Source organism: Oryza glaberrima, chromosome 11, assembly GCF_000147395.1.
Source record: "Oryza glaberrima chromosome 11, OglaRS2, whole genome shotgun sequence".
Lineage (NCBI taxonomy): Eukaryota > Viridiplantae > Streptophyta > Magnoliopsida > Poales > Poaceae > Oryza > Oryza glaberrima.
In genome coordinates this window covers 3379632-3407004 of record NC_068336.1, presented here as the reverse complement: position 1 = coordinate 3407004, position 27373 = coordinate 3379632, and the positions used below count along the sequence as shown (strand labels likewise).

The window sequence follows — 27373 nt, the reverse complement described above, 5'->3', positions numbered from 1 at the left end:
TTTTGGAATATTTCACAGGGATTAAGGAGATATGTGAAACTAAATGAGTGAAGGGATATGATTGGTTGAGATGAGAAAGTAAGTGGAGAAATTAAATAAGAGATGGTTGTAAATGGTTGAAATGAGGTAGGAAATAGAGAAATAACTATATTTTAGGACAAAATCTGAACACTACAAGTAGCTATATTTTGTGATGGTCGGAATACGAGCCAAAACTTACACTATAGAAGTAACTCTCAGTGTACCTTCAAGGATAAAATATCACTAAAAACAATGTTGATCTCATTAAAAAGTACACACAAACGCTTAAAAAAATTGAACAAAACAGAATATCACAAAGTAGCATATTGCTGCTTTAGCCTTTAATTTAGTATCATCTGAGATATGCACCTCTGATTCCATGCATCTTGGAAGCCACCTCCTTCATACTGATGCGCTCGTTTGGTGCCAATCGAGTGCAACATAGTCCAATATTAAGCACAGAAAGCAGGCAACGCGCTCCACTTTCTTCATCAGCCATTGGAGCTTCTTCGCATAGACCCAGCTCTTGAGCCAGCTGAGGATCAACAATATCCTGCATCTTATCAGGGATGTTGATCTCTGTGAACTTTGCAATGGTCAATCCATCCTTGAACATGTCATCTGTTGGCCTCCTCCTTATGAATATCTCGAGGAGAACAACTCCAAAGCTATAGACATCTGCAGCAGTTGAAACTTGGCCACCCCCTGCACATTCTGTAAATCACATATAAGAGAAATTAGTGCTACACTAGCAGGTTAACACAAAAAAATAGATAAATCCAAAGAAAAAAAATACAATGAAGAGATGATCACTACCTGGAGCAATATATCCAATTGTTCCCTTTATCGCAGCAGAAGAAGTTGAGTTCGTGTCTCCGAGAGATGCTGTAGTGGAACCAAAATTGAATCTTGCCAGGCCAAAGTCTCCAACATGAGCCGTCATATTATCATCGAGAAGAATGTTGCTTGGCTTCAAATCACAATGAACAATAGTACCTTGGTTGTTATGGTGGAGGTAGTCCATCGCGTCTGCTACATCTGCCACTATTCCAATCCTTTGAGCTAGTGTAATGTGTCTCAAATTTGAATCACATTGAGGTGCGTATAGTAGGTTATACAAGTCTCCCATTGGCATGAACTCATAGACCAAAGCTTTGAAATCATTTCCATTGGGATCAATGCTTGAGCAAGCAGTTAGAATTGGAACTAGATTACGATGTCGCACATTTCTCAAAGCATTACATTCTGCGATGAAGCTCTTTTGTGCCCCCATTGTCTCTAGATTGAAAACTTTGATCGCAACTACATTTGTGCCTTGAAACAGGTTTCCTCGATAAACATAACCATATCTTCCTTTGCCAATTAAATTGGACTCGGAGAACCCTTCAGTTGCCTCAGCAAGCTCATTGTAGGGAACTTTTGGAAACTTTCTACCAAACGAAGGCAAAGATGTGCTATTCCCTTCATGTTTTCTCCTCCTGAGCAACATGATAGATATGGTTGTTCTATAGCAAGTAATATGATGCTCGTTGTTGGGATCACAATTTTGAGTACCATAAATTGCTTAGATTTGGTTGGATTTGGAGTCATAGAACATTCTGGTAGGTGCAACTCCATTGCTCCACCACAGAGCCCATGATTTTCCATCAATCTGTATGGCAGTTTCATTCATGAAAACACCATTTGTCGGGACCTTGCCCTTAAGATGGTTGAATGACAAATCAAGTTGCTCAAGAAGCTGTAGGTTGCCAAGCGATACTGGTATTGATCCAGTTAATTTATTGTGAGACAAGTTGAGAACTTTAAGCTTCTTATGTTGCCTAATGAAGTAGGGATGATTCCAGTAAAAGCATTTCTATCCAACCTGATGTCTTCTAGACTTTCACAATTGCTCAAAGTATTTGGTATATCACCAAAATAACTTATTGGAGGAAAGCTCTAAAGATGCAAGTTGTTTGGCATTGCCTATTTCAGTAGGAAGTTGCCCAAATAGCTTGTTGAACGATAAATCAATTTCCGTTATTGTTGGAAGGTTGAAGATCTCCTTGGGTACCATACCTTGAATATTGTTGTTGGAAATACTCAATACTTGAAGCATTTGGAGGTCACCCAAGCCTAGTGGTATGTTCCCGTCAAATTTGTTAGAGCCCAAAAAGAGTTCACTATTTGAAAGGGAGGTTGGAAGAAACCCTATGAAGTTGTTGTCAAGCAAGCTTAATTTTTGTAATGCTTGAAGAGTTCCAAGCCACTCTGGAACAACACCTGTAAATTGATTGTGATCCAATCCTAAAATAATTAGGTTGTGGAATTTTGCTATTCCAGAAGGAAAACCTCCAGATAGTTGATTTTGCCCTAAATATAGATACTGAAGCTGAGAAGAAATATTACTTAGTGAGCTTGGTACTTGGCCTTGTAAATGATTTCTCGCTACGGAGAAAACTTCTAGCTCAGTACAATTGGCCAGGCTATCCATGAACTCCCACTCTTTCTTGGTGCCAGCTTGAAATTGATTCAACTGAAGACTCAAAACGTTGAGTTTTGCAAGCTTTCCAATGGAGCTAGGGATCACCCCAGTGAAATTATTCTCTGCCATGTCAATAAGGTTCAGCTTGGAAGAATTTATCAATGAAGAAGGGAAATGCCCATGAAAGAAGTTGTCTGACAATATGAGATACTGGAGGTTGGGCAAAGAGTTTCCAAGATTAGATGGTACCTCCCCCCGTAGATTATTCGCACCAAGATCAAGAGTAACAAGAGTGGAAATATTTAGGATGGCTAGTTGAAACCAACCTGCCAACTTATTGGTATTGACTGATAAATACTGAAGCCCAGGAAACCTTTCAAATTCAGTTGGGATGTTACCCTCAATATTGTTAAATGCACAACCAAACTTAGTTAGCGTTGTGATATTGCCCAAAGAAGGAGGGATAGTTCCACTCAGGTTGTTAACATGAAGCATAAGCTCTTGAAGCCGAGGCGGCAAATTTGGAATTTTTCCGACAAGATTATTGCGATCAAGCCATAGGGACCTGAGGTTAGAACAGTTTGCCAGATCAGGTATCCTCCCTTGCAATTTGTTGTAACTCAAAACAAGAGTTTGCAGGCGATGCAGGTGGCCAAGTGATGCAGGGATTTCTCCAAAGAATGAATTTTTACCCAGAGAAAGAGACTTTAGGAATGTCAGGTTGGCAATTGATGGAGAGATATTGCCTGCTAAACCACAATCTGTCAGGTTCAGAGAAGTGACACGGAGTGGAGCTTTCGCCCTGCACAAGACGCCCTCTCAACTGCAGAAGTGGGTGCTTTCATTCCAAGATTCAGGGATTGCTGTGGATCACCACTGATCGCCTTCTTGAACTCAAGCAGTGACAGTCTGTCTGTCTCATTTCCAGGCAACGAGCTGCAGACAACGACATGTGCACAGCAAGAGCAGGCTATGAACACCAAGAGAAGCTCTCCAACTGAAGGAGCTTTCATGGCTAGTTCCAATTTTGGTTCTGGTTCATGTGTATAGACAAATAAAAACACAAAGGAGTATTATTGTTTAGATGGTGATGATGAAATGTTGGCAATTATTAACTGTTGATACCTGAAGCCTGAAGGGTTGTTGTTCTCTGGACTTCAGCTGTTACTTTACTGAAGAACGGATTGCTTTCTTCTCTGCTTCTTCTTCAGCTGGATTCAGAGTAAGTGAAAGCCTTGAGTAATATGCAAGATCAGTGACACAGGGTCAGATACAGAGAAATAAACCGATTGCAACAAACTACCCAAATATGGAGCACACAGCACACTGACAACAGTACAAGTTATTTGATCAGTTTGATGAATTATCAACTGCACGGACACCTAAAGCTAAACAAGATGTTGATGAACAAGATGCTTACTATACCAGTAACTTACCTGATAGGTCAGAGGCAGATATGCTCTCATGAATGGCGAACGCGCAATAGTGCAATACGCATGTCTGTCACAGGACTTAGCTTAGCTTGGGCAGAATGCCTGATTCACGCAGCTAGCATCCATTAATTTATCAGTGTTCAAGTCAGTCAATCAAACACTTGTATCTTAAATTAATAGAAGTACATGGTTGGTAGGCTGAAACAGAATGACTAGCATTTGGACTTCCTGATGCTAATGCAACCGACCGGCCGGTGAATGTAAGATGACATATCTTCGTATGCTATTTGTTTTAGTAATCATATGCGATCAGGCTCTGTTATAATCCGTAGTAATTTAGACCCATGCCATCATGTTTTACAGTGTTTACTAATGGCATCCATGATCGTTTATGGGTATTGATAAGAGTGTGAATGCATTGGCATCTTATCAGCTTCTTTAATCTAATAGATCACCTACGTCATCCCTAAATCTCTCATTTTTAATGGTTTTGGCTAATCAAGCAGTATTGTATTGTTTTTAATTCTGGACTTCCTTGTCACCATTACAGAGTTAAGTGATCATGATATTAATATTGTAAGACGGTGAGGAACATACCTGGATTACTATACTCAACAATTAATCAACATCCGCCCGCCGCAAGACACATTCAGTCTGTACAGTTGCTAATGGTTCAGAGTTTCAGAAAAAAAAAAAGATTCAGTTTTTGTGGCTGATGATCACAATAGTCAACAGTCCATAGTCATAAAATGTTGAAGACGGCATTACTTGACCGGAGAGTAGGGGTTGTTTGGTTCACTACCACAATTTGCCTCACCTTGCCACAACTCAAGTTAGACAAGTTTAATTAAAGTTAGGCATTTGTTTGGTTCGTGCCACACTTATGACAAGATTCTTTCACCATGATGTGGGTTCCACATGTCATTGGCACATAAAGTATGGCAAGCTTGCTCTTCTATGGTTGAAGTATGGTTTCAATTTTATTGGCCACATGTTAGGCATGTTACCTAAATAAAGTATGGCAAGCTCTGGCAATGTGGGTATGCCAACCAAACAACCCCTTAGTGCTCTACTGCTATTTCTCACTGAGGAAAATTGGAATGAAATTCCAAAATCTTTGAGAGCATCTCCAACAGCATCTCTAAATTCAACTCTCCAAATACCTATTTAGCCAGCTTGCCAAAGAGTTTGAGAATCAAATTTGTATTTCACTCCAACAGTCTCTCTATTACCTTCTCTAATTTTAATAGTGGGTCCCACATGTCAATCTCTGCCATTCTTCATCTCTCATCACGTCTTTCCCTTTTCCCACCCACTCTCTGGTGAATGTGGAGGTGGTGGCGCGGCGGCTGCTGCTGCTCGAGGCAAGGGGGCTTGCAGTGATGCTCGGCGGCGGTGACGGTGACAACAATGACTGCCGCGGTAGACGGTGGCCCAAACGATGACAGCCGCGGCAGGTGGTGGCTCAGACATCGGCGACGCGCTCGTGGCCGGCGTGCCCTCTAGTTCGCCCCCAGCTGATGCGCTCAAGTTGCTAGTGGGTGACCAAGTTGCTAGTGGGTGACTGGCAGAGAGAGGAAGCATAAGACTAGGAGTGGGTGGGACCCACCTTTGGTCAGTGGAGTGGGTGGGACCCACCTTTGGTCAGTGGAGGAGGCTGGCTACATTTGGTTAGCCAGAGGAGCAATTTGGCCAACTAGATGGCTTGGTCATCTAGATGGCGAGTCTGGTGGAGCTCGTCTTTTCCCTGTGTTGTTAAATTTTAACTTGAAGAGTCAAATAGAGATTCTATTGGAGATGCTCTAGCCATAAGGATTTTTTAGCCTGGAATGATATAACACTGTAAAAGAGAGGTTTTGCGTGGTTCTAGAAAGGTATTGAGAGGTATATATATAAATACATCATAGTATCAGAGGTATATACCTCCTGATTAACACAAAAAAAATTCGATAACTGATAGTAGGAAAAGTGTTAGTTTTCTCCGAGATATGCATCCCAAATTCTATGCAACTCTATAGCCACCTCCTTCATGCTGTTGCGTTCACTCGGGGATGATTTAGTACAAGAAAGACCAATACTTAGGACTGAAAGCAGGCAATCTGTGAGTTTCTTTTTTATGGCCATCGGGGTTTCTTGGCAAGTCTCCAGATCTTGCTGCAGCTGGGGATCAACAATCTGCAACACCCTATCAGGGAGGTTCAACTCTGCAAATTTTGCGATGCTCAGTCCATCATTAAACATGTCATCTGTTGGCCTCCTTCGGATGAATATCTCAAGGAGAACGACACCAAAGCTGTAAACATCTGTGGCTGTTGAAACTTGACCACTCTCTGCGCATTCTGTTGATCATATATGACATCAGTTCAGATGTTAGCTTGGTATTGCTGTTGAAAATCTGTTATCAAGTATGAGTATAAAAAAAGATTAGCAGAGGAAGTTACCTGGAGCAACATATCCTATGGTTCCACTGATTGCAACTGAAGAAGTTGAGCAACCAAAAGATGATGTCATGGAATAAATTTCAAACCTTGAAAGGCCAAAGTCACCAACATGAGCAGTCATATTATCATCCAAGAGAATGTTGCTAGGCTTCAGATCGCAATGAACAATAATTCCTTTGTTATGATTGTGCAGGTACTCCAATGCATTGGCTATATCCATCACTATGCCAACCCTTTGGGCCAAACCAAAATGGCTAGTTGAAGAATTTTCATCAGCACAGGTTGAATATAGGACTTGATACAGGTCACCTCTGGGCATGAATTCATAAATTAAAGCCTTGAAATCATTTCCTTTCGAATCAACTGTTGAGCAAGCTGTTATAATCCGTACAATGTTGCGATGCCGAAGATTTCTTAAAGCATTACATTCTGATATAAAGCTCCTCTGTGTTCCTCTTATGTCAAGATTGAAGACTTTCACAGCAACTGGACATTTACTATGAAATAACTTCCCCATATATACTGAACCATATCTTCCGGTGCCAATTAAATTGGATGCAGAGAACCCATCTGTTGCCCTAGCTAGATCCCTATAAGAAACTTTGGGAAACTTCTTACCAAAAGAAGGTAACGAGACAAATTCTTTTTTCTGTTTTTTCCTCCAAAACAGGATGATACATGTGACCATAGCTAGTGAAACCACACTGGCAAATGGGACAAAAAACATGAGTAGATGAGATGGTTTGTGCTTACTAACACTAGAAGATATAGTAGCGCATCTGGGTAGGTCCAGCTCCGGTGCCCCATTACAAAGCCCATGATTTCCGTTTAACCGTATGGCAGTTGCATTCTTGAAAACCCCTATGCCTGGGACTTCTCCTACCAGATTGTTGAATGACAAATCTAGTTGCTCAAGAGATTGCAATCTACCAAGAGAATCTGGTATGGATCCTGATAGGTCATTATAAGACAGGTTGACTGCTGTTAAGCTTTGCATATTTCCTAATGATGTGGGGATGCTTCCATTAAGAAAATTTTGATCTAAGTGTAGTTCTTCCAAACTATCACAGTTACTCAAGGTGCTAGGAATATGCCCAGTAAGCTTATTTGCTGATAGATGCAGAGATCCAAGTTGCTTGGCATTGCCAATTTCAGTGGGAAGTGCCTCGTCTAGTTTGTTGAAAGATAGCATACAACGTGTCAACGTTGGAATGCTGAAAATGCTCTCTGGTATGCTGCCAAGGAGATTGTTATCAGAAAGTTCCATTAGATGAAGGACTTGGAGTTTTCCCAAGCCTGCAGGTATTTTTCCTCCAAATAGATTTGTGGAAAGGCGGAGATCTTCCAGGTTTGATATATTGGATATGGATGATGGAAGAAAACCTGTAAACTTGTTGTTATCTAAGTATATGCCTTCCAAATTTGCAAGTGTGCCAACCCATTCTGGAACTATCCCGGTAAAATGGTTTTCATTCAAACCTAGAGAAATCAGGTTGGGAAGGTTTCTTATGCCAGAGGGAAAGCCCCCTGATAGTTGATTGCTTCCCAGAAAGAGGTACTGAAGCTGGATAGAAAGGTTGCCTAATGAATATGGTATCTGTCCCTTCAGTTTATTGTCATACAGTGCCAGCACTTGAAGGTCAGTGCAATTGCTTAGGCTGTGCAGGAACTCCAAATCTTTATTATTGAACGACTCAAACTGATTCCACTCAAGATTCAACAAGGAAAGCTCCTTAAGCATACCGATGGAACTTGGCACCACCCCAGAGAAATAATTGCTTGAAAAGTCTATGGTGTAAAGACTAGTAGCATTTGAAATGGAATAAGGGAGGTGTCCTTCAAAGAGATTAGAAGCTATTTCAAGCACCTGAAGCCTGGGTAGAGAAGTACCAAGATTTGGCGGCAGACCACCATGAAAATAATTGAAGCCAAGTCCCAGTTCAACAAGAGAAGAAATGTTTGTGAGAGCTAGTGGAAATCGACCAGATAAATTGTTTCCACCCACATACAAGTTTGTCAAGACAGGCATCTTTCCAATTTCATCCGGGATACTGCCTTCAATATAATTGTATGAAACAATAAGTATATTTAGTGTCGCAACATCGCCAAGTGAAGTGGGGATGGTACCAGTAAGGTTATTATCGTTTACTATCAGTTGACTAATACTTGGTGGTAAATGAACATTTTTGGGAATACGTCCAACAATCTGATTGCGGCTTAGATGAAGTATTTTGAGAGCAGAACAATTAGCAAAGCTAGGTATGTTGCCTTGTAGCGTGTTGTTTGCTAAGTAAAGTGATCGAAGGTGATGCAAGTGACCAAGTGACGGAGGGATTTGTCCGCTGAGTTGATTGGTATTCAGGAAGAGGTGTTCAAGAGATGTCAGGTTTCCAAGTGAAGGAGATATGAGCCCCACCAAACCTCTGTTAGATAGATCAAGGGAAGTGACACGACGTGGATACCTCAAACTACATGAGACACCTTCCCAGCTGCAGAAATGGGTGCTATCATTCCAGGAGAGCAAGGCATGCTGTGGGTCGAGGCTGATAGCCTGTTTGAACTGAAGCAGTGACAGCCGATCTGTCTCATTTCCATCAGAGCAAATGACAACACTCACAGTACTAAAAACCAGTAGCAGAACGAACGACTGTCCAATTGCAATAGGCTTCATGCCGACGCTATGAGTATTGTGTATCACCTTCCTATTATATGCAAAGCTGAAAAAAGGACAGCACAATTTAGATGTCCCTGGAAGCAGATATTAACATTAGTTATTTGTTAAGTACGAAAATACCTTAAGGATCTTTTGAACTTACTTTTACCATAAGAGCTATTTATATTCCTCAGTAAAAGTCCAACAATGGTAAATTTTCACTCTTTCTGGCAGAAACTAACTCATGAGGAGTGAGTGACAAACCAAACCCTGATGAATAGTACTAAGCTCCATGAGATCTACACACGCGAATACTTGATGAGGGAGGAAAAATGACTAGATCGAGCTGTGTACCTTGCAGAATACGATGCAGGCCAGTTGGAGCAGCAGCAGTGCGTAGGTCGTCATGTACTTGTGGCCAGCTGCTACTTACTTATAGGTGTTTTCATTTGGACTAGGTTCCTCTCTCCTCTATCCATCAAGCCTTAAATCTGCCTCTTCTAGCAGGTCATCTTTCCAGCTGCAGTCTAGAAGGATCTATCAAATTTGCAGTCCATTCACTTCTAGCCACTGCTCCAGATAAGCCTCCAAATTCTGGAAGTGGAAGCCACTGCTATCGAAATAATCTTTCACATGGAAAAATTGCAAAAAAACATAAGGGAGTTCACTCTCAAGCAGAGCAGAACAGTATGTGATTGGGACAGAGATGGCGATGGCCAATTGGAATGGATTCCCATCAACCCTTGGAAACTCTACTATTAGAGGATAGGATTTAGAAAATGTACGTGGAATGGTAACCAGGAGTCTCCTCTGTCCCTACTCGGATACTCCGCGCAAATCTTTCTAATCTACTTGATACGTCCATGAAACTTCTTCAAATCATGTCTCTCTTTTTTCAAACACAAATTATGCATTTCTGAAACACTGGTCATGTGATTTACTTGACGCTTGTACTGTAGGTCCATTTTTTATGGATCGAATGCCATGAAAGCTAAAACTATAGAACCCCATGAAACATGAATTATGTCACAACAGGATCCCATGAGATATCAGCAGTCAAAGATAGGCTCAATTAACCAGTGACTTGGTCCGACCTCCATAAGAGAGGCTACAAGCTACACAGTTTGGTTCAATTACCTGTGATAGTGATGTTCTACCGTGAAGAAGCAGAGGAGCTCCTCCATCTCAACTAGCATGCGCTTCTCCCTGTAATGAGTGATGTACCAAGTTGCACGCCAAGTTGCCAACAACCAGCTATCACCCAAGGGTTCAGTCACCCACCTATCCGTCTTCATCAAGTCTCTCCAGCCATTTCTATTATTCCCCTGAAATTAAATTGTTATGTACGATTGAAGGTCAGGAACATTCGATATCAAGCATACTTTCAGGAGAAATTTTATGGTCCTTGAGAAAGTACTTGGAGGTGGCTAGAAAATGTGATAACTCCCGGTACCTATTTAAGGATGGTAAAATTACCCTACTTTCAGTGACCAAATACATATAGAGTAATCATATTGGTAAATATGTTCACAAATATCTTACACTGGTATCCTCACTCAAATCAATGAAACTTATAGATCATCACCATCTAATTTAATCTAAAAACGTTGTACTATTCGCATGAATTGGTACCTTCAGCCGCTGAACTGAAGGTACACCTGAGTTACAGTAGTCAACGATATATTAACATATACCAACTCCCAAAGTTTTAAGAATTGTGAACATGCTGTCATGGTTCAGAGTTTCAGATAGTAGAGATTCGGTTTTTTGGGCTAACCTCGGAAGTAATCCCAGCGCAGCTGATAGGTCTCGTTGATGGGCGTAGATTTGGCGATAGGAGGCCTAGGTTCTCCAAGACGGCGATACTCCCCGGCTCGGCGTCACCCGGAGGGTGTGGAGCCCTGAAACCATGGAACGCCTGTTGCAACCTGCTGCCATCTCCTCTCGGGCCGCCGTATCCCGAGTAACCCTCGCCTCCCGCCTCCGCCTCCGCCGCCGCCGCCGCCGCCAGCGGTCACCGGCTCCGGCTCGCCATGAGGAGCTTACAGTTACCGAGGGACGGAGAGTGATTCCGGGGCCCATCACAGCCCACATAAAGCCCAGCCTGTTTACACGGCCTTGCTGATGCACTCCTATGTTAACTTTTTACCATTCAGTCCATTCGACGATTTTTTGAAAAAGTCAAATATAATTATACTCCCTCCGTCCTATTTCAAGCGTTCCAACTTTAATCTTATTTAAATTATTTTTTAAAAAAACATATCACACATAAAGTACTATTCATGTTTTATTATCTAATAACAATAAAAATACTAATCATAAAAAAATTCAAATAAGATGTAATATCAAAGTTGGATAAAAAACTCATGGCTATACTTAAAATGGGATGAAGGGTGAAGTATTTATATCAGTATAATTATATTATAATTACACCGTACTTACAATATACTCCCTCCGTTTCTAAATATTCGACGCCGTTGACTTTTTTAAATATGTTTGACCGTTCGTCTTATTAAAATTTTTTTAAGTAATTATTAATTCTTTTCCTATCATTTGATTCGTTGTTAAATATACTTATACGTATACATATAGTTTTACATATTTTACAAATTTTTTTAAATAAGACAAACGGTCAAATATGTGCTAAAAAGTCAATGGTGTTAAATATTTAGAAACGGAGGGACTATATAACTTGCATATAAGGGGGTGTTTGGGAGAGAGGGGCTAAACTTTAGCCCCTCTCTCAAAAACATAAGTCCCTCCTCTAGAGACTTATGTTCCCTCTCTCCCAAACACCCCTTAAGACATCAAAATGAGGTGCTAACTCAGCGGTGAGATGTGCGCCTGAGAAAATTTGGTCAGTATGAGAAGTCACATCATAGAGTGTAACCTTGTATCAACAAGAAACAAATCAAACTAGGAGTACAAACTATATACACATTATTTGTCCCTATGTAACAGAGGAACATAATGGTTTCACTAGGATAATGAATTAATGACCACTTCTTTATACAATGTACGTAACCAGAGGATGCACAAGGATGCAAGTGGGCAACCCGCGGACTCATTTATAGGTCAAATTAATAGGTAAGCCGTGCGGGTTACCATTAATTTTGTTTATAATTGGGTTTATGGATCGATCTACTTACATCTCTAGATGCGGCAAGCCAGGCTACGATACGGAAACCCGCGGGTTACTACTTATTTGACATATAAGTATATTTGCGGGTCGGTCCACTTGAACCCCTAGATGGTCATATGCTCTATACTCCCTCCGTCCCATAATATAAGGGATTTTGGAGGGATGTGACATATCCTAGTACTACGGGACAGAGGGAGTATATGACAACCGAATCCACTGAAGTAATTGCATTGCTTGTTTAGTTTTCTCTAAGATATGCATCTTTAATTCCGTGCAGCTTGGCAGACGCCTCCTGGATGCTGATGCGTTCACTCGGTGTTGGCTTGGTGCAGCAGAGTCCAATATTTAGCACACTGCGCAGGCAGTGTACACCTTTCTCCTTTACCGCCATTGGAGTTTCTTGGCAAAGGTCCAACTCTTGTTGCAGCTGGGGATCAACAATCTCTAGTATCCTGTCAGGGAAGTTCACCTCTACATGCTTTGCAATGCTCAATCCATCCTTAAACATGTCGTCTATTGGCCTTCTCCGAATAAATAATTCCAAAAGAACAACTCCAAAGCTGAATACATCTGAGGCAGTTGAAACTTGACCGCCCTCTGAGCATTCTATAGATTGCACATGACAAGTGTAAAACTAACATATATAGGCATGCTAAATAAACATGTAGCATCACAAAAACAAGATAAAAGATCGCCATTACCTGGAGCAATGTATCCAATGGTTCCCTTTATTGCAAAGGAAGAAATTGAGTTTGAATCACCCAGAGATGTTGACGAATGAATTCTGAATCTTGCAAGGCCAAAATCTCCGACGTGAGCAATCATATTGTCACCTAGAAGGATGTTGCTCGGCTTCAGATCACAATGAATAATAGTACCTTGGTTGTTATGGTGCAGATACTCCAATGCATCTGATACATCCACAACAATATTTATCCTTTGAGCCAATGTAGTGTGGTTCAGATTTGAAGCATCCCCATCATCTCTGGTTGAGTACAGCAATTTATGCAAGTCCCCTCGTGGCATGAATTGATACACAAGTGCTTTGAAGTCATTTCCACTAGAATCGATGCTTGAACACGCTGTTAAGATAGGAACTAAATTGCGATGCCGCACATTTCTCAAAGTACTACACTCTGCAATGAAACTCTTTTGTGCTCCCCTTGTCTCTAGACTGAAGACCTTGATAGCAACTACATTTAAGTCTTGAAATAGTTGTCCTTGGTATACAGAACTATATCTCCCTTTGCCAATTAAATTGGCTGTCGAGAATCTGTTAGTTGCTCTAGCAAGATCACTATAGGAAACTTTGGGAAATTCAGTACCAAATGAAGGCAAATGTATTGATTTTGTCCTTTTCTTTCCCTTCCAGATAAACAAGATCAGTATCACTATGGCAAGTGCCACAATGATGGCCAATGGGATCACTACTTTAACCACGACAGATAGCTTGTGTTTACTTTTATTTGAAGTTCTGATAGGACATTCAGGTAGTTGTAACTCCGGTGCACCTCCACAAAGCCCCATATTTCCATCAATACGCATGGCAGTTGAATTCTTGAAGATTCCTTTAGTCGGGACTTGACCTGTAAGATGGTTGAATGACAAATCTAGCTGTTGAAGAAGCTGAAGGTCACCAAGTGAGGCTGGTATTGATCCACTTAACTGATTGTGAGAAAGGCCGAGAAGTCTTAGGACAATTAATTTGCCAAATGAAGTTGGAATATCTCCACTAAAATTATTCTCGTCCAACAGAACTTCTTGCAAAGTTTCACAGTTACCCAAAGTATCAGGAATATCTCCAGACAGATTATTAGATGACAGCTGCAAATTCCATAGGTTCTTGGCATTCCCTACTTCTGCAGGGAGTTCTCCACTGAGATTGTTGAATGCAAACCCAATCTGCGCTAGCGTCGGAATGCTGAAGATCTCCTTTGGCACACTACCATGAAGATTGTTCCGAGAAATTGTGAGTGTTGTAAGGAACTGAAGGTTTCCAAAGCTTGAAGGTATGTTTCCAATGAACTGATTTGCTTCTAGAATAAGTGATGTCAATTGTGTCAAATTGGAAAGGGAGGAAGGAATATATCCTGTAAAATTGTTGTTAGTCAAGCTTAGCATCTGCAATTTTTTGAGACCTCCAAGCCATTGTGGTACGGAACCTGTAAATCTGTTGTAATCCAGTCCAAGAAGTATTAGGTTTGGAAGGTTTGCAATGCCAGAAGGAAAATTCCCTGATAATTGGTTTTGTCCCAAGTAAAGATACTGAAGCTGAACCGAAAAATTTCCTAATGAACTTGGTACATGTCCTTCCATTTGATTCCCTGCTATAGAGAAAAATCGTAGCTGAGTGCAGTTGGCTAAGTTATCCATGAACTCCCAGTCTTGCTTGCTACGAGCATGGAACTGATTCGTTTGAAAATTCAACCTTGTAAGTTTGGCAAGCTTGCCAATGGAGGTAGGCACCACCCCACTAAAGTTATTGTCAATCATATCAATCCAAAATAGGTTCGAAGCATTTGCCAAGGAGGAAGGAAGATTTCCTTGAAAGAAGTTGCCTCCAATGGTTATTTCCTCAAGGCTAGGCAGTGAGCTGCCGATACCGGATGGCAACTCGCCGCTGAAATTGTTGTAGCAGAGGCCGAGTGCAACGAGCGCCGACATGTTGAGGATAACCTCTGGAAAACCACCTGACAACCGGTTGTCAGTAATAGACAGCAGCTCCATCCCACGCAGTGCCGCGAGCTCACCGGGGACGGTGCCGTCGATATCATTGAAAGCGCAGCGGAACTTCTTCAACGCCGTGAGGTTGCCGAGCTTGGAAGGGATGGTCCCAATAAGATTGTTAAACGAGAGATTCAGCTCCTCCAGGCCAAGAGGTAGGTCTCCGGGGAATTCTCCGGCCAGCTCGTTGTGATCCAGCCATAGCTTCCTGAGGCCAGAGCAGTTTGCGAAGCTCGGTATGATTCCCTGCAACATGTTGTTGCTCAGGTAGAGTGATTGGAGTCGACGCAGGCGGCCAAGGGATGAAGGAATCTGTCTGGTCAATCTGTTGTTCACAAGGGAGAGATGCATGAGGAACGTCAGGTTCCCAAGTGAAGGAGAGATGTTGCCTTGAAGATTTTGGTTTATGAGATTAATGGAGGTGACACGAGGTGGATTCTTGGAGCTGCACGAGACACCTTCCCAGCTGCAAAAGTGATTGCTGTCATTCCAGGAGATCAGGGCTTGATGTGGATCGACACTGATTGCATTCTTGAATTCTAGCAGTGACAGTCGATCTGTTTCGTTTCCAGAAGTTGAGCAGATGACTGAATGGGAGATGGAGGCCAACAACACCAAGAGGAAATGTCCAGCTGTAGTAGTGACCTTCATGCTGAGCTTGTTTTGTCTAATTCAGATATTAAGCTGGTAGTGATTGAAGTACCTGAAGAACGGTATAGCTTAATTAGGCTAGCTATGAAAACGTGCTTTCTGCCGTTTTCGGTGTACTTTCAGAGCGATTCGGGGGAGGCTTAAGTGCTGGCTTTTGGAAGTGAGACATGTACATAGTAGAAGTGAAATATTATGGTACTTGAGTTTTGAGAAAAATACCTATACGTATTAAAATTATATATTTTATGAGATTTGCCCCGGTCGAACAAAAAGTACCTCGAGGTACCGGTACTTCAAGGTACCAAATCGTTTCCGATCATTAGATCTAACAATGCTCATCCTGCCCAGTTAGATCTAATGATCGAAAACGATTTAGTATTGTGAGGTACCAATATCTCGAGGTATTTTTTTGTTGGATCGGAACAAATCTCATATTTTATACCTCAAGATACCTAGTATAATACAAACAAGCATGGTGGCCCACGCAATTGCGCGGCTAGTATCGTTATATTTTTTTTCTCATATAATAGCTTAAATTTTTTTTATGTTTTATTATTAAGATAAGATATATTAAAATAGCAACACAATTTTGAATTTTGTATTGTATCGATAATTACTTATTATTTTCTAATTTTGAATTTTACTTATTTCTAAATTATATTCTATATGTACTCTAGACTCTTCTCCCAATCATACTTATTTTTTAAATTTTGATTTAAAGTTTAGTTATTTATAAATTGTATTTCTATACCGACTCTAAATTCTACTTTTAATTTTTTTTTTCAATTTTGACTTTAAATTAGTTCAAATTCCTATATAAACCCTATATTCTTCTTCCAACATTCTTATTTTTTTAATTCCGAATTTCTGTTTTTATAAACTCTATTCCTGTATGGACTCTAAGTTTTTTTTTCCAATATTTCTTATTTTTTTAATTACAAAATAAATTATATTCTTATATGGACTCTAGAATCTTATTCCAATATTGCTTATTTTTAATTTTGAATTTTAGTTATTTATAAATTGTATTTCTATATGGACTCTAAACTCTACTTTTATTTTTTTCTTAATTTTGACTTTTAATTTGTTCTAAATTCCTATGAGCTCTAGACTCTTTTTTCAATATTCCTATTTTTTAATTCCAAATTTTCGTTGTTTCTAATTGTATTTCTACATAGACTCGAAACTCATCTTTAATATTCTTTATCTTTAATTCGGATTTTCATTATTTTCTAAATTATATTCTATATGGGCTATAGAATCTTCTTTCAATATTTCTTATTTTTTGATTTTATTTCTATAGGAACTCTAACCTCTAGTTTTAGTTTTCTTATTTTTTAAATCTGAATTTGAGTTAGTTCTAAATTGTATACCAGTATGGACTCCAGTCTCCTTTTTCTATATTCCTCAATTATAATTCTGAGTTTCAGTTGTTTTTAATTTGTATTCCTATATGAACTCTGTTTTTTCTTTTTTCCCGATTAATATGAGAATTTTTAAGCCGTGAGAGTGAACGTGGAGGCTCCTTTTCTATTCCTTTAATAAGTTAATAGTTTATTTTTTTTACTTAATTTTGACTTTCAGTTTGTTCTAAATTCATATATGAACTCTAGATTCTTGTTTCAATATTTCTATTTTTTAATTCCGAATTTTCATTGTTTCTAATTGTATTTCTATATGGACTCTAAAGTCATCTTTTAATATTCTTTATTTTTAATTCTGAATTTCATTATTTTCTAAATTATATTCTATATGGGATATAGAATATTCTTTCAATATTCCTTATATTTTATAATTGTATTTATATAGGGACTCTGACCTCTAGTTTTAGTTTTCTTATTTTTTTTAATTTTGAATTTCAGTTAGTTCTAAATTGTATACCGGTATGGACTCCAATTTCCTTTTTCTATATTCCTTATTTGTAATTCCGAATTTCAGCTGTTTTTAATTTGTATTCCTATATGGACTCTTTTTTGCTTTATCCCTGATTAATGTGAGAATTTCTAAGCCGCGAGAGCGAATGTGGAGGCTACCTTTTCTATTCCTTTAATAAGTTAATAGATTTTACATTAGAAAATATGATATATCCCGATACCCTAAAAATGTTAAAAAAAAGTCTCGACTTGTATGATGGAAAATTTACTTATATTTGTAAGCAAAATACACGCCCATTCTGTAAACTTGGACTGGGATGATAATTTGGATTCACCAACTGTTAAAAGGTGTATTTGGGTTTCTAATCTTAGTTTGATGTATCATCCGAGGTACAAAGTGCGGATGACGTAACTAGAGTGATGACGTGGCCATCCACGGCGGTGAGAATTTTGCATTTAGACCACCGCCCTGCTAACATATGCCTCCAAGTTGCATTGGTTCCCACCACCCCAAATCTTTTGGTACATGACCTATGAATTTTCTGGATAGAGAGAAGTGCATATTTGTTGATTTGGTATGTTAGAGTTTATGTCGAATATGTGTACAAGGTCAATTATAGTTAAGGACTTGGAATTATATTAGGTATTAGTACTAGAGCAAGAGTCGGACTCTATCCTGCTAAGATCTCTCACAAATAGAGTCACACCTGCTATAACTGCATAGCAACTTAGCATAGTGAGAGGGAGTGGCTGTGAGTCGTTGTAACTCCGATACACTGTAATATGCTGGATCGGGGAGGAGCGCCTGTAATCAGTGCCCCGGGGAATAAGGCTTCGGTTGAACCTCATTAACAAATATCATGCCTCGGTGTGGTCATCGTGTTTTGATCTTATATGGCGTTTTTCCGCGTTTGGTTTCCGATGGTGATTTCAAGCCGGTTTTATAACAAGTGGTATCAAAAATGGTGTCTACGGAAGTATGGAGTACATGTGGAAACAAGAAAGTTCCCGGGCAACAGCAGATCGAATACGTTGATAGATTTAATAGGTTGTTTAGCAGTACAGGATATATCCGGGATCTGCGGGGTTTGCATGATGGGGATATATGAAATCTGCGTCACCGAAGAAGAATTGCAAGCACTATGGTGGTAATTTCGTCTAGTGATTCAAGCTAACGGTTAATTTTCTCAAAGTGTCATGTGTTCAGTCTACATATGCGGGAAAGCGTGGATTTGTTAGCTCGGTTCATAAGACATCAAGGAAGAAAAGGTCATCTTCATGTCTGGTGAATTTAATTTATCTATTTGGTGATGACATCGGTTTTCTGGCCATGGAGTAGATAAAAATAAATTTTAAGCCAGAAGATGAAGGTGAACATGGTCTTCGGGGAGTCTATGATGTGATAGCTAGAAATGAATTCAATTTCGCTTGGTAAGACGACTGAGATGGTAGGTGAGAAGGTGGATCACTGTTGCACATGGAGTCAAGAGGGAAAACTTATAGGGATAGCGGAGTCTCTTGTTTACAGTGAGGCTATTGAAGGTTCGTCGGGGCGTTCGAAAAAGGATAAACTCAAGTCCTGGTACACTGAGGTTCAAGCAAGTAACAGATTCTGGTTGGCGTAGCATATTTGTCAAGATGGAGTTTTTTTAGAGCTTGTGTCGAATGTGTACAAAATTGATTACAGTTTAGAACTTGAAGTTGTACTAGGACTAGAGTAAAAGTTGGACTATATCCTAGAATCTCTCTTAAATAGAGAGGCACACCTGTTATAACCACATGGTAACTTAACATAGTAAGAGGGAGCGGCTACCGATGGCGTTCGGCTATGAGTCATTATAACTATAACTCTGATACGCTGTAATATGTTGGATCGGGGAGTAGTGCATGTAATCAGTGCCCTACGGTTGTAGACTTCAGCTGAACCTCGTTAACAAATATCGTGCCTCGGTGTTTACTGTTGTCATCGTGTTCGGATCTCTTATAGTGTTTCATCCGCGTTTAGTTTCTGATGGTGATTTAGTGCTAGTTTTATAACATGGTAGGTGGTCTCGGTTTTAAGGCACGCTGTAACTAAGTGGTTTAAGTGCAAATTCTTGGATAGCCACGTCAGTATCTGAGTTGTGTCATATGTACTTTAGACCCCAAATGATGACTTAAACCAAGATTAGAGATAACATATGCATTTTACAAGTTCCTAGATTTAGATGACAGTTTGATCCAAGTTTAAGGATTGGTGGTGTACTTTACTCTATATTATTTGGGGATTATTAAAAATATGTTGTAAGTTTTTTGGGTGAAAAACTTTTAGATATAACTATATAAATAAATGATAATATTGGACCTTTTTACTACCTTATACTAACTTCTAGATAACTATTGGATTTTTTTAAACATACTTTCGTACTATATGAGTCAAATTAGGTTGTTGGTAATCATATACTTTGAAAGAAATCAATCTTCAAAATACAATATTAATGAAGGCCATGTCAAAAACTAAATAATCTAGATAGGGTAAAACCCCCTATGATGTAGGGGTGTAAAACTAGTTATACATATGATTTTCATACCTGCATCCAACATTTGGACTAAAAAAGATGCGGATGTTTAATTTGAATAAAGCATGTTTAGTTCGCGAAAAGAAAATTTTTGGATGTCACATTAGATGTTTGACCGGATGTCGGAAGGAGTTTTCGGAAACGAATGAAAAAACTAATTTCATAACTCGCTTGGAAACCGCGAGACAAATCTTTTGAGCCTAATTAATCCGTCATTAGCACATGTAGGTTACTATAGCACTTATGGCTAATCATGGACTAATTAGGCTCAAAAGATTCATCTCGCAATTTCCTTCCTAACTGTGCAATTAGTTTTTTCATTTATCTATATTTAATGCTTCATGCATGTGTCAAAAGATTCGACGTAATGTTTTTGGAAAAAAAAATTTGGGAACTAAACGGGGCCTAAAATGATATGTTTGTTCTCGCGAAGTGAGAGTAGCTCAACTGGTTCAATTTGCAGTGGTTAAACTTGCTGACATGAGTACAGGTGCTCACATTTCCAGTTAATTATTCTTTTAGTGATATGTGACGTATCTATTGACGACAACGAGACACCTGTGATGACTTCTAAGCGATAGCACATGCGTTGATTTCTTGGTGACATACTCGTCGATAGCGAGACACATGTGGTGACTTCATTGATCTTAAAATATCTCGGCCCAATCTTTTGAAATACATATAAGGGTAAGATGTGTGTGCATATCTTCATGGGAACGAATGTTCGCAAGTTGATACTACCTCCGTCCCATAATAGTTGCCTTTCTAGGATTCAAAATTTGTCCCAATATACTTGTCACTACAAAGTATTATTAGTTGTCACATCCATTTCTTTATATTCAAATTTCTTCCTTTTCTACCCCTAAACTACTACTCCACTCCTAATCACACACCATTTAATGTGGGGTATTATAGTCTTTTTTTTAACCTTAGTCTATGCTAAACTACCTATAATGATAAGTATTTTGGGACGGAGAGAGTATCCTTCATACAAATGAGTGGGCGCGTGTTTATATGAGTGTTTACCTCTATACCGTGTTTTGGGAAAAAAAATTGACATGTCCCATGGCTAAAGCTGTGTTTAGTTCATGTCAAAATTGGAAGTTTGGTTGAAATTGGAACGATGTGATGGAAAAGTTGGAAGTTTATGTGTGTAGGAAAGTTTTGATGTGATTGAAAAGTTGGAAATTTCAAGAAAAAGCTTGCAACTAAACAAGGCCTAAGATGATTGAGAAATTTTCAGCGAACGTAAAACGAGAAACCTCATTAGCATATGATTAATCATTAGCACATAATTAATTAAATATTAATTATTATAAAATTTAAAATAGATTTATTTGAATTTTTTAAACAACTTTTCAATAGAATTTTTTTGGTAAAAACACAACATTTAATAGTTTTAAAAGCATGCTAACGAAAAATAAGGAAGTTACAGTTTAAAGTTGTGAAAAAAAAAAACTGGGCCTAAGTGAGAAGTGAGCGCAGAGTGTACAGAAGAAGCTTACCACTCACGGTAGCGGGGCCATCGAAACCGCCGGAGCTTAGTGCCGGCGAAGGCGATATGCAACGCAGCCACCGTACAGTCTGGAGGCGACCAGACGAGATTAGGAGGTGGCATGCAAGAGTTTGCAGCCTGCAGACATGGTTCCTTAATTTATAGGCATACCGCATAGTACGTCGATATAAGTGCAGTGAATCAGTCTGAGAATTAATTAATTAGCTTAACTGCATGTTGACTGACTCCAAGTCGTCGTCGCTTGTAGACCGTACGTGGCAATTATTTGTGTGACTATGTCCCGACGCTCGCCGAAAGATTAGTATTTTCTCCGTACTAAAATGTTTCTACCTTCATTTTAAAATATATAACACGGTGTTAATTTTTCATATGACGTTTGATCATTTGTCTTATTAAAATTTAGTGTAAATATGTAAAATATAAGTTAAGATTTATGTTTTCTTTGATGATAAAATATATCACAACAAAATAAATAATATTTTTTTAAGTAAAACGAATAGTCAAACATTATATGAAAACTTAACCGTGTTATATATTTTAAATTAAAGGAAGTACCTAGTGTTTTTTTAGGAGAGAAGCTAGTGTTAAATGGAAGGAAGTACCTAGTGTCAAGAAGTACCGGAGTGTTACAAATATGTATAGATTACGAATCTGAAAAAAATAATAGTTATTTTCTCCGTCCCATAATATAAGAGATTTTCAGTTTTTCTTGCAATGTTTAACCACTCGTCTTATTCAAAAAATTTATGTAAATATAAAAAATAAAAAGTTATACTTAAAGTACTTTGGATAATAAAGTAAGTCACAAAGAAAATAAATAATAAATCTAAATTTTTTTTTAATAAGACGAATGGTCAAACGGTGCAAGTAAAAACTTAAAATCTCTTATATTATGGGACATAGGAGTATATTATAGGACGAAGGGATCACTAGGTATGCCTTGGAAAGTTCACGGGTTAAAAGCATCAAGAATGGCAGTTCATGATCAGCACTTGGATCAACGTCTTTGTCCGAGTGTTTCCTTCAGAGTGTCGTTTCTTCCGGGTGTCATTTTCTTTCCTGCAGGTTGATCGTGATCATCGTACTGCTGACTGCTCATCAGATAGGTATCGACCAGCTGAATGACGAGTACTCTTTGAGCAGGGCGGGTTTACCAAATTATCTAGGGTGAAGTTATCGCCATCTCACGATTTGATGGGTAACAACCATGATAACTGTATGGTTTGTAAACTTTAGTGTTGAGTAAAGTCAATAGGCATGTATCTAGCTTGACACTGTAACACGTACCGCGCCGCAACTTTTGGCAGGAGCTGGGAGCAACGAATTCTTTTATTTTAAATAAAGAGCAAGTCGTTGAAGTACTTGGAAATTTTGTTTCCAATTAATTGTCGTAAAGTTTTGCTTTACGTACGTTATTGAAGGAACTTTTTGTGAAAATGGAGGTTGCTCATAATAAAAGTATTATGAGCTTTTCTAAGTCTGAGTTCTTAAGTGAGTTTCGATGAAATAATTCTCTTGTTTATCGTTAGCACGTTTTTTCCCGAATTGATCCGTTTTGTTAAAAGAAGTTTCTTATATTGAAGTTTCTAAAAAAAATCAAATAAATATATATTTGTTACGTTGAGTAATTAATACTCGATTAATTATATGCTAATAGCTCAACTCGTTTCACATGTTATATAAAATCCTAGCTAAACAGTTAGTTCTAACACGGAAAAAGTACGAATTACCGCCATGAATCATGGTCGATCGAATTATCCCCTAAACTCAAATATCAAACATTTTACACCCTTAACTATTCATATTAGACAAATAATCCCTATAAGTATTGTTCTGAGCGGTTTCGACTTGAGTTTGCACACGTTATGCCAACTAGGAAGGTAGCCCGGAATTATATTGTTTCGGAATTAGTTTTAACAAAATAAGTTGAAATTAAAGTATTGAATTTTTCCTTTTTAATTGAATTGTCATTGTTTATTTTTACATAAAAAGTCTCGAGAAAATTTTATTGCTTGTAAATTTATTTTTTACCATCTTGCTTAGTCCTCTTTTTAATTGATCAAATATACATATCTTATATAACGCTTGTCTGTAATATGTGAGACCCTACGATATTTTAAAGAAAAGACCTAGTAAATATGAATCTTGAAATAATAATTTATTAGGAAAAAGTATAGCTTTTAATCATATTATTATAAGAAACGCTGCTGATTTTGAATTGCCACCTTAGAGGTTTATATATGCAGGTTGTGGAGAAACCCATGGAGCTACTTTGAAGGATAAGAATTTACTGAATTCGTTGATTTATTATTGACTTCGTCTCTTGGATTGTTTAATATGACTTGTATGAAGAGAAATACAAAAATTTTGAAAGAATAAAATATTATTATGATGTAAAATGAGCTATGTTTTTCTGTAACAAAAAGTAGATTGATTCAATACTATCTTACGGGTTAAGTGCTCCACTAAAATAGTTTTATGTGTAAAAGCTTCAACACTACATTGCGGGTTAAGTACTCCACTAAAATAGCTATGTGTAAAAGGATTGCAAAAGTTATTTTTAAATATGACCCTTGAGTGTGAGACAATAGGCTCGCCACAAAGGAGATTGCACATTTGAGCCACATGTGAAAAGAATGCTCGCAAAAACCATTTATGTAGTAGTGTGATGAAAATAATTATTTATACAATTAAAAAGTTGGAAATCCCTATGTGAAAGTAATTGTACTTGTGGGCATATTATTGTTTGCCAACAATCGATAGAACTTGATAGTTCTTTTTGTTATGTAGCATAATTGGCTAGATATTTTATAACTTATTATTGTATCGTGTAGCTGAGATGCACCTGCTGATTTTTTTTCTATATGCTGTATTTTCTTATTGTTGATTAATGGGTGCCTTGGTGCATGTGAGTTGTGACACTACATATATTCCAAATAAAAAAGTCTAGTTGAGTCCAAATCGATTTTGGATTGTGGAAAACAATCCATTGTTTCGTGCAGAGTGCGTGAGACTTCACATAGCCTAGGAATATAATTTCATAGATAAAAATAACTCTGCAACTAGAATTATTATTGCAGTGTGGACTTTTCATGATTGCCATTATGATTTAAATATTTTTACTCTAAAGTTTATCATTAAACGTTAGGAATTTATATACTCCAAACAATAACTCTTTGTAACGTTCTTTTAGCTAACGTGCATTAGGCATTTAGTATTACACTTACGTGTATAGTATTACCTTAAATTCTGACAGTCCTAGGTGTATAAATGTCTTAGAATTTTGTTTTTTTCTTGCTCCCAATATGTAATTAATTTGAAGATAAGACCTTACAGATATATAATACTACTAAAAGTACAAACAAAAATTTTTCTATAATTTTTAGTGATATATCTCTGTGTGTGTGTTAGTTGGTTTGCACGGTGTGTTCACACAGCTTGTGCATAATCTTCAATGCGAAGCCTGCAATACCTACCCTATTTTATCTTCTTTGTTTGATAGAATTAGGCATTTAAATAATCATGGTAGTTTATTACGTCCATTGCTATAAGATGGCATAGATACACTGGAAGTAAAAGTTTTACTCGTGATGACGTGTGTAAATCTTAAACTTTTATTTTAAATTTATATCATGTGATAGTTTTCAGGTTTGCAATATATGCGCTTCATACTACATATTTTTCCTTCTAATTAAACCTCCGTTTATATGCATCACACCGCCCTCTGTCCTGGCGGTGCACACGTAAAATCAATTTGCTTGAACTCGCCGGAAAACAAATTCACTCCAAGTTGTTTGTTGCTTATGTATGGTATTATATATATCTATGGCATGTTTTATGACTATGCTCAAGTATATATCAATTGTTGGTTTGTTTTAGGTAACGAACAATAGCACAGCATAGTATGAATCAGGACATATCCATCTTTGTAAAGTTGAAGTTGTGTTGTATGCAATATAAAGTGTAGCTCGTCAAAAAAAAAAAAAACTTGACACCGTGACAGCGATCTCCTGCAATCGTTGGAGGTGCCATAGAATTTTTTTTCCACCGTGCATCGCATGCACAGGGGAGGTGACATGGGCTTGACCGCTTGAGGCTTTGATTAATTAGATCAATCTAATGTAAGTATGTAACGGTGGAGGCCCTGATTGTTCTCTTTCGATGAGATAAATCCAGTTTGGCCCTAAAATAACGGGTCATCAATTTAAGTAAAAATTAAGGATGAGATGTTTATGCTTTTCATCATAATTTATATGATTTTTTAAATTTATTAAAGTGTCATGTGATGGTTTAGGAGCGTATGTAGGATACCAAGTGATGGTTTAGATGTATTTGTAGAAAGTTTGATAGACTTTTATATAAAGTCACGTTTTTTACAACTATATTACCCCCTCTATTAAATTTACAATAATAATGAACAACACATATGTGTTAGTAGAACATATTTGCACTGTAGATATAAAGTTAACACAATTAATTTTTTTTTCTGCAATTAACAAAACAATTTATCAGACATTGGTGCGACCTTGGTACATCCGATCATGCTGTCAAATCGATTTAAACTGAAATTGATGGTCGAATATATTTAGATTTTCTCTAATTTAAGAGTGCCATGTAGTTATTTAGAAATATTTATGTGATGTTTAGTGTACTATAAAGAGAAGTTAGAGAGTTAGAGGAAGAGCTTGTTAGATCTAGAAGGTTAATGTCTATCTATGAATTTTTTGCGACCAATAAAAAAATAATTTTAATTATCATGGAAATAAAAGAAAAAGAGAAGAACGGAGGGAGGGTAGGTTAGGTACATGTGTGAGAAGCCACATGGAGGCGTGAACAGAGGGAGAATTTATTTTAGATAGATATAAGTAATAAAATAATAGGCTTACCGATTAAATGCAGTCGAATTTCTTTGTTTTATTAGAGTGCCGTGTGATGACTCGAGAGTGTTTATAGGGTGCCACATGTTGATTTAAAAGCGTTTTTTTAGTAGACTACCAATTATGATCATCAGCTATGTAACTATTGATTTTTTTTATATGATGCTGTTAGTTAAAAAAAAGAGAGGAGGTGAGGGGAGGGAAGGAGAGATATCATATGTCCTATAAAGTTTTAAATAGTGAACAACTGAAGAAAATGAAAGGGTAAGAATTTATAGCTTCTTGTCCAACCGTAGGTGCAAACGTTCATACACATACGTTCTTTTCTTTTTTTTTCCAACGAATAGTCTATACATATTATGTTATTTTTGTTTTCTTTGGCAAATAGTGAACGTGCATGGATATGGCCATATGGGCCAAGTGGGGGATGTGTAGATGTGGGCTGGTGTGGGATAGGAGAGGGAGGTGGGGAAAAAATAATTCAAATAGTAATTAAAAATAGTGGGTCCGGTTGTTTATTAAAGTGCCATGTGTCGGTTTAGGAGTGATTATAGGACTTCCACATGGCGGCTTATGAGCGTTTATAGGAAGTTTCATGGACTTTTAGTATATAAAAGATGTGGCAATGTGGTGTGCAAAGAAAATAAAAAACCTCCCTAGGGCAACCTGTCAACCCTCTCCCTCAACCAAACCCTACCCTAGTCTCCTTGCTCTCTCTCTCTCTCGCGCGCTCGGGCGGCCGGCCCTGGGGGTGGAGCTCGCTCGGGCTGCCGACGGCAGGGGCGGAGCTCGCTCGGTGGGCCAGCATTGAAGGCAGAGCTCAATCGGGTGGTCACCATCGTTGGCTCTGGCTCCCCTCCGTCATCCCCAGTTGGCTCCGTCCCCACACGCTGCTGTCCTCGGCTCTCCCTCCGTTGCTCACAGCTGCCTCCGCCGCCATCCTCAGCTTCCCCTCTGTCACCCACAGTTGCCTCCACCCCCGCCCGCCATTGTACTCGGTGCCTCTCGGTGAGTGATGG

At 38.4% G+C, this 27373-nt stretch overlaps 2 protein-coding genes and 1 pseudogene across 5 annotated transcripts; all 3 read right to left on the bottom strand.

Moving 5' to 3' along the window:
- Positions 1–285: 285 nt before the first annotated feature.
- On the bottom strand, positions 286–3631 carry LOC127754528 (probable LRR receptor-like serine/threonine-protein kinase At3g47570; annotated as a pseudogene).
- A 2141-nt stretch (positions 3632–5772) lies between these two features.
- Positions 5773–11060, bottom strand: LOC127755332 (receptor kinase-like protein Xa21). 4 transcript variants are annotated; one of them, XM_052280988.1, is made up of 6 exons: positions 10790–11060; positions 10150–10337; positions 9367–9638; positions 9154–9282; positions 6360–9076; positions 5773–6257 (listed from the first exon to the last, which is right to left on the bottom strand). In XM_052280988.1, exons 5-6 carry the CDS (start codon positions 9028–9030, stop codon positions 5890–5892), a joined length of 3039 nt encoding a protein of 1012 aa, XP_052136948.1. In that variant the 5' UTR covers positions 9031–9076; positions 9154–9282; positions 9367–9638; positions 10150–10337; positions 10790–11060; the 3' UTR covers positions 5773–5889. The 4 variants fall into 4 exon arrangements, with proteins under 4 accessions (XP_052136948.1, XP_052136946.1, XP_052136947.1 ...); XM_052280986.1 differs by having other exon boundaries at positions 9176–9282; XM_052280987.1 differs by having other exon boundaries at positions 9176–9282; positions 9367–9606.
- A 624-nt stretch (positions 11061–11684) lies between these two features.
- On the bottom strand, positions 11685–21580 carry LOC127753832 (probable LRR receptor-like serine/threonine-protein kinase At3g47570). Its single transcript, XM_052279281.1, has 3 exons — positions 21467–21580; positions 12856–15581; positions 11685–12760 (listed from the first exon to the last, which is right to left on the bottom strand). Exons 2-3 carry the CDS (start codon positions 15527–15529, stop codon positions 12393–12395), a joined length of 3042 nt encoding a protein of 1013 aa, XP_052135241.1. The 5' UTR covers positions 15530–15581; positions 21467–21580; the 3' UTR covers positions 11685–12392.
- Between the last annotated feature and the right edge of the window lie 5793 nt (positions 21581–27373).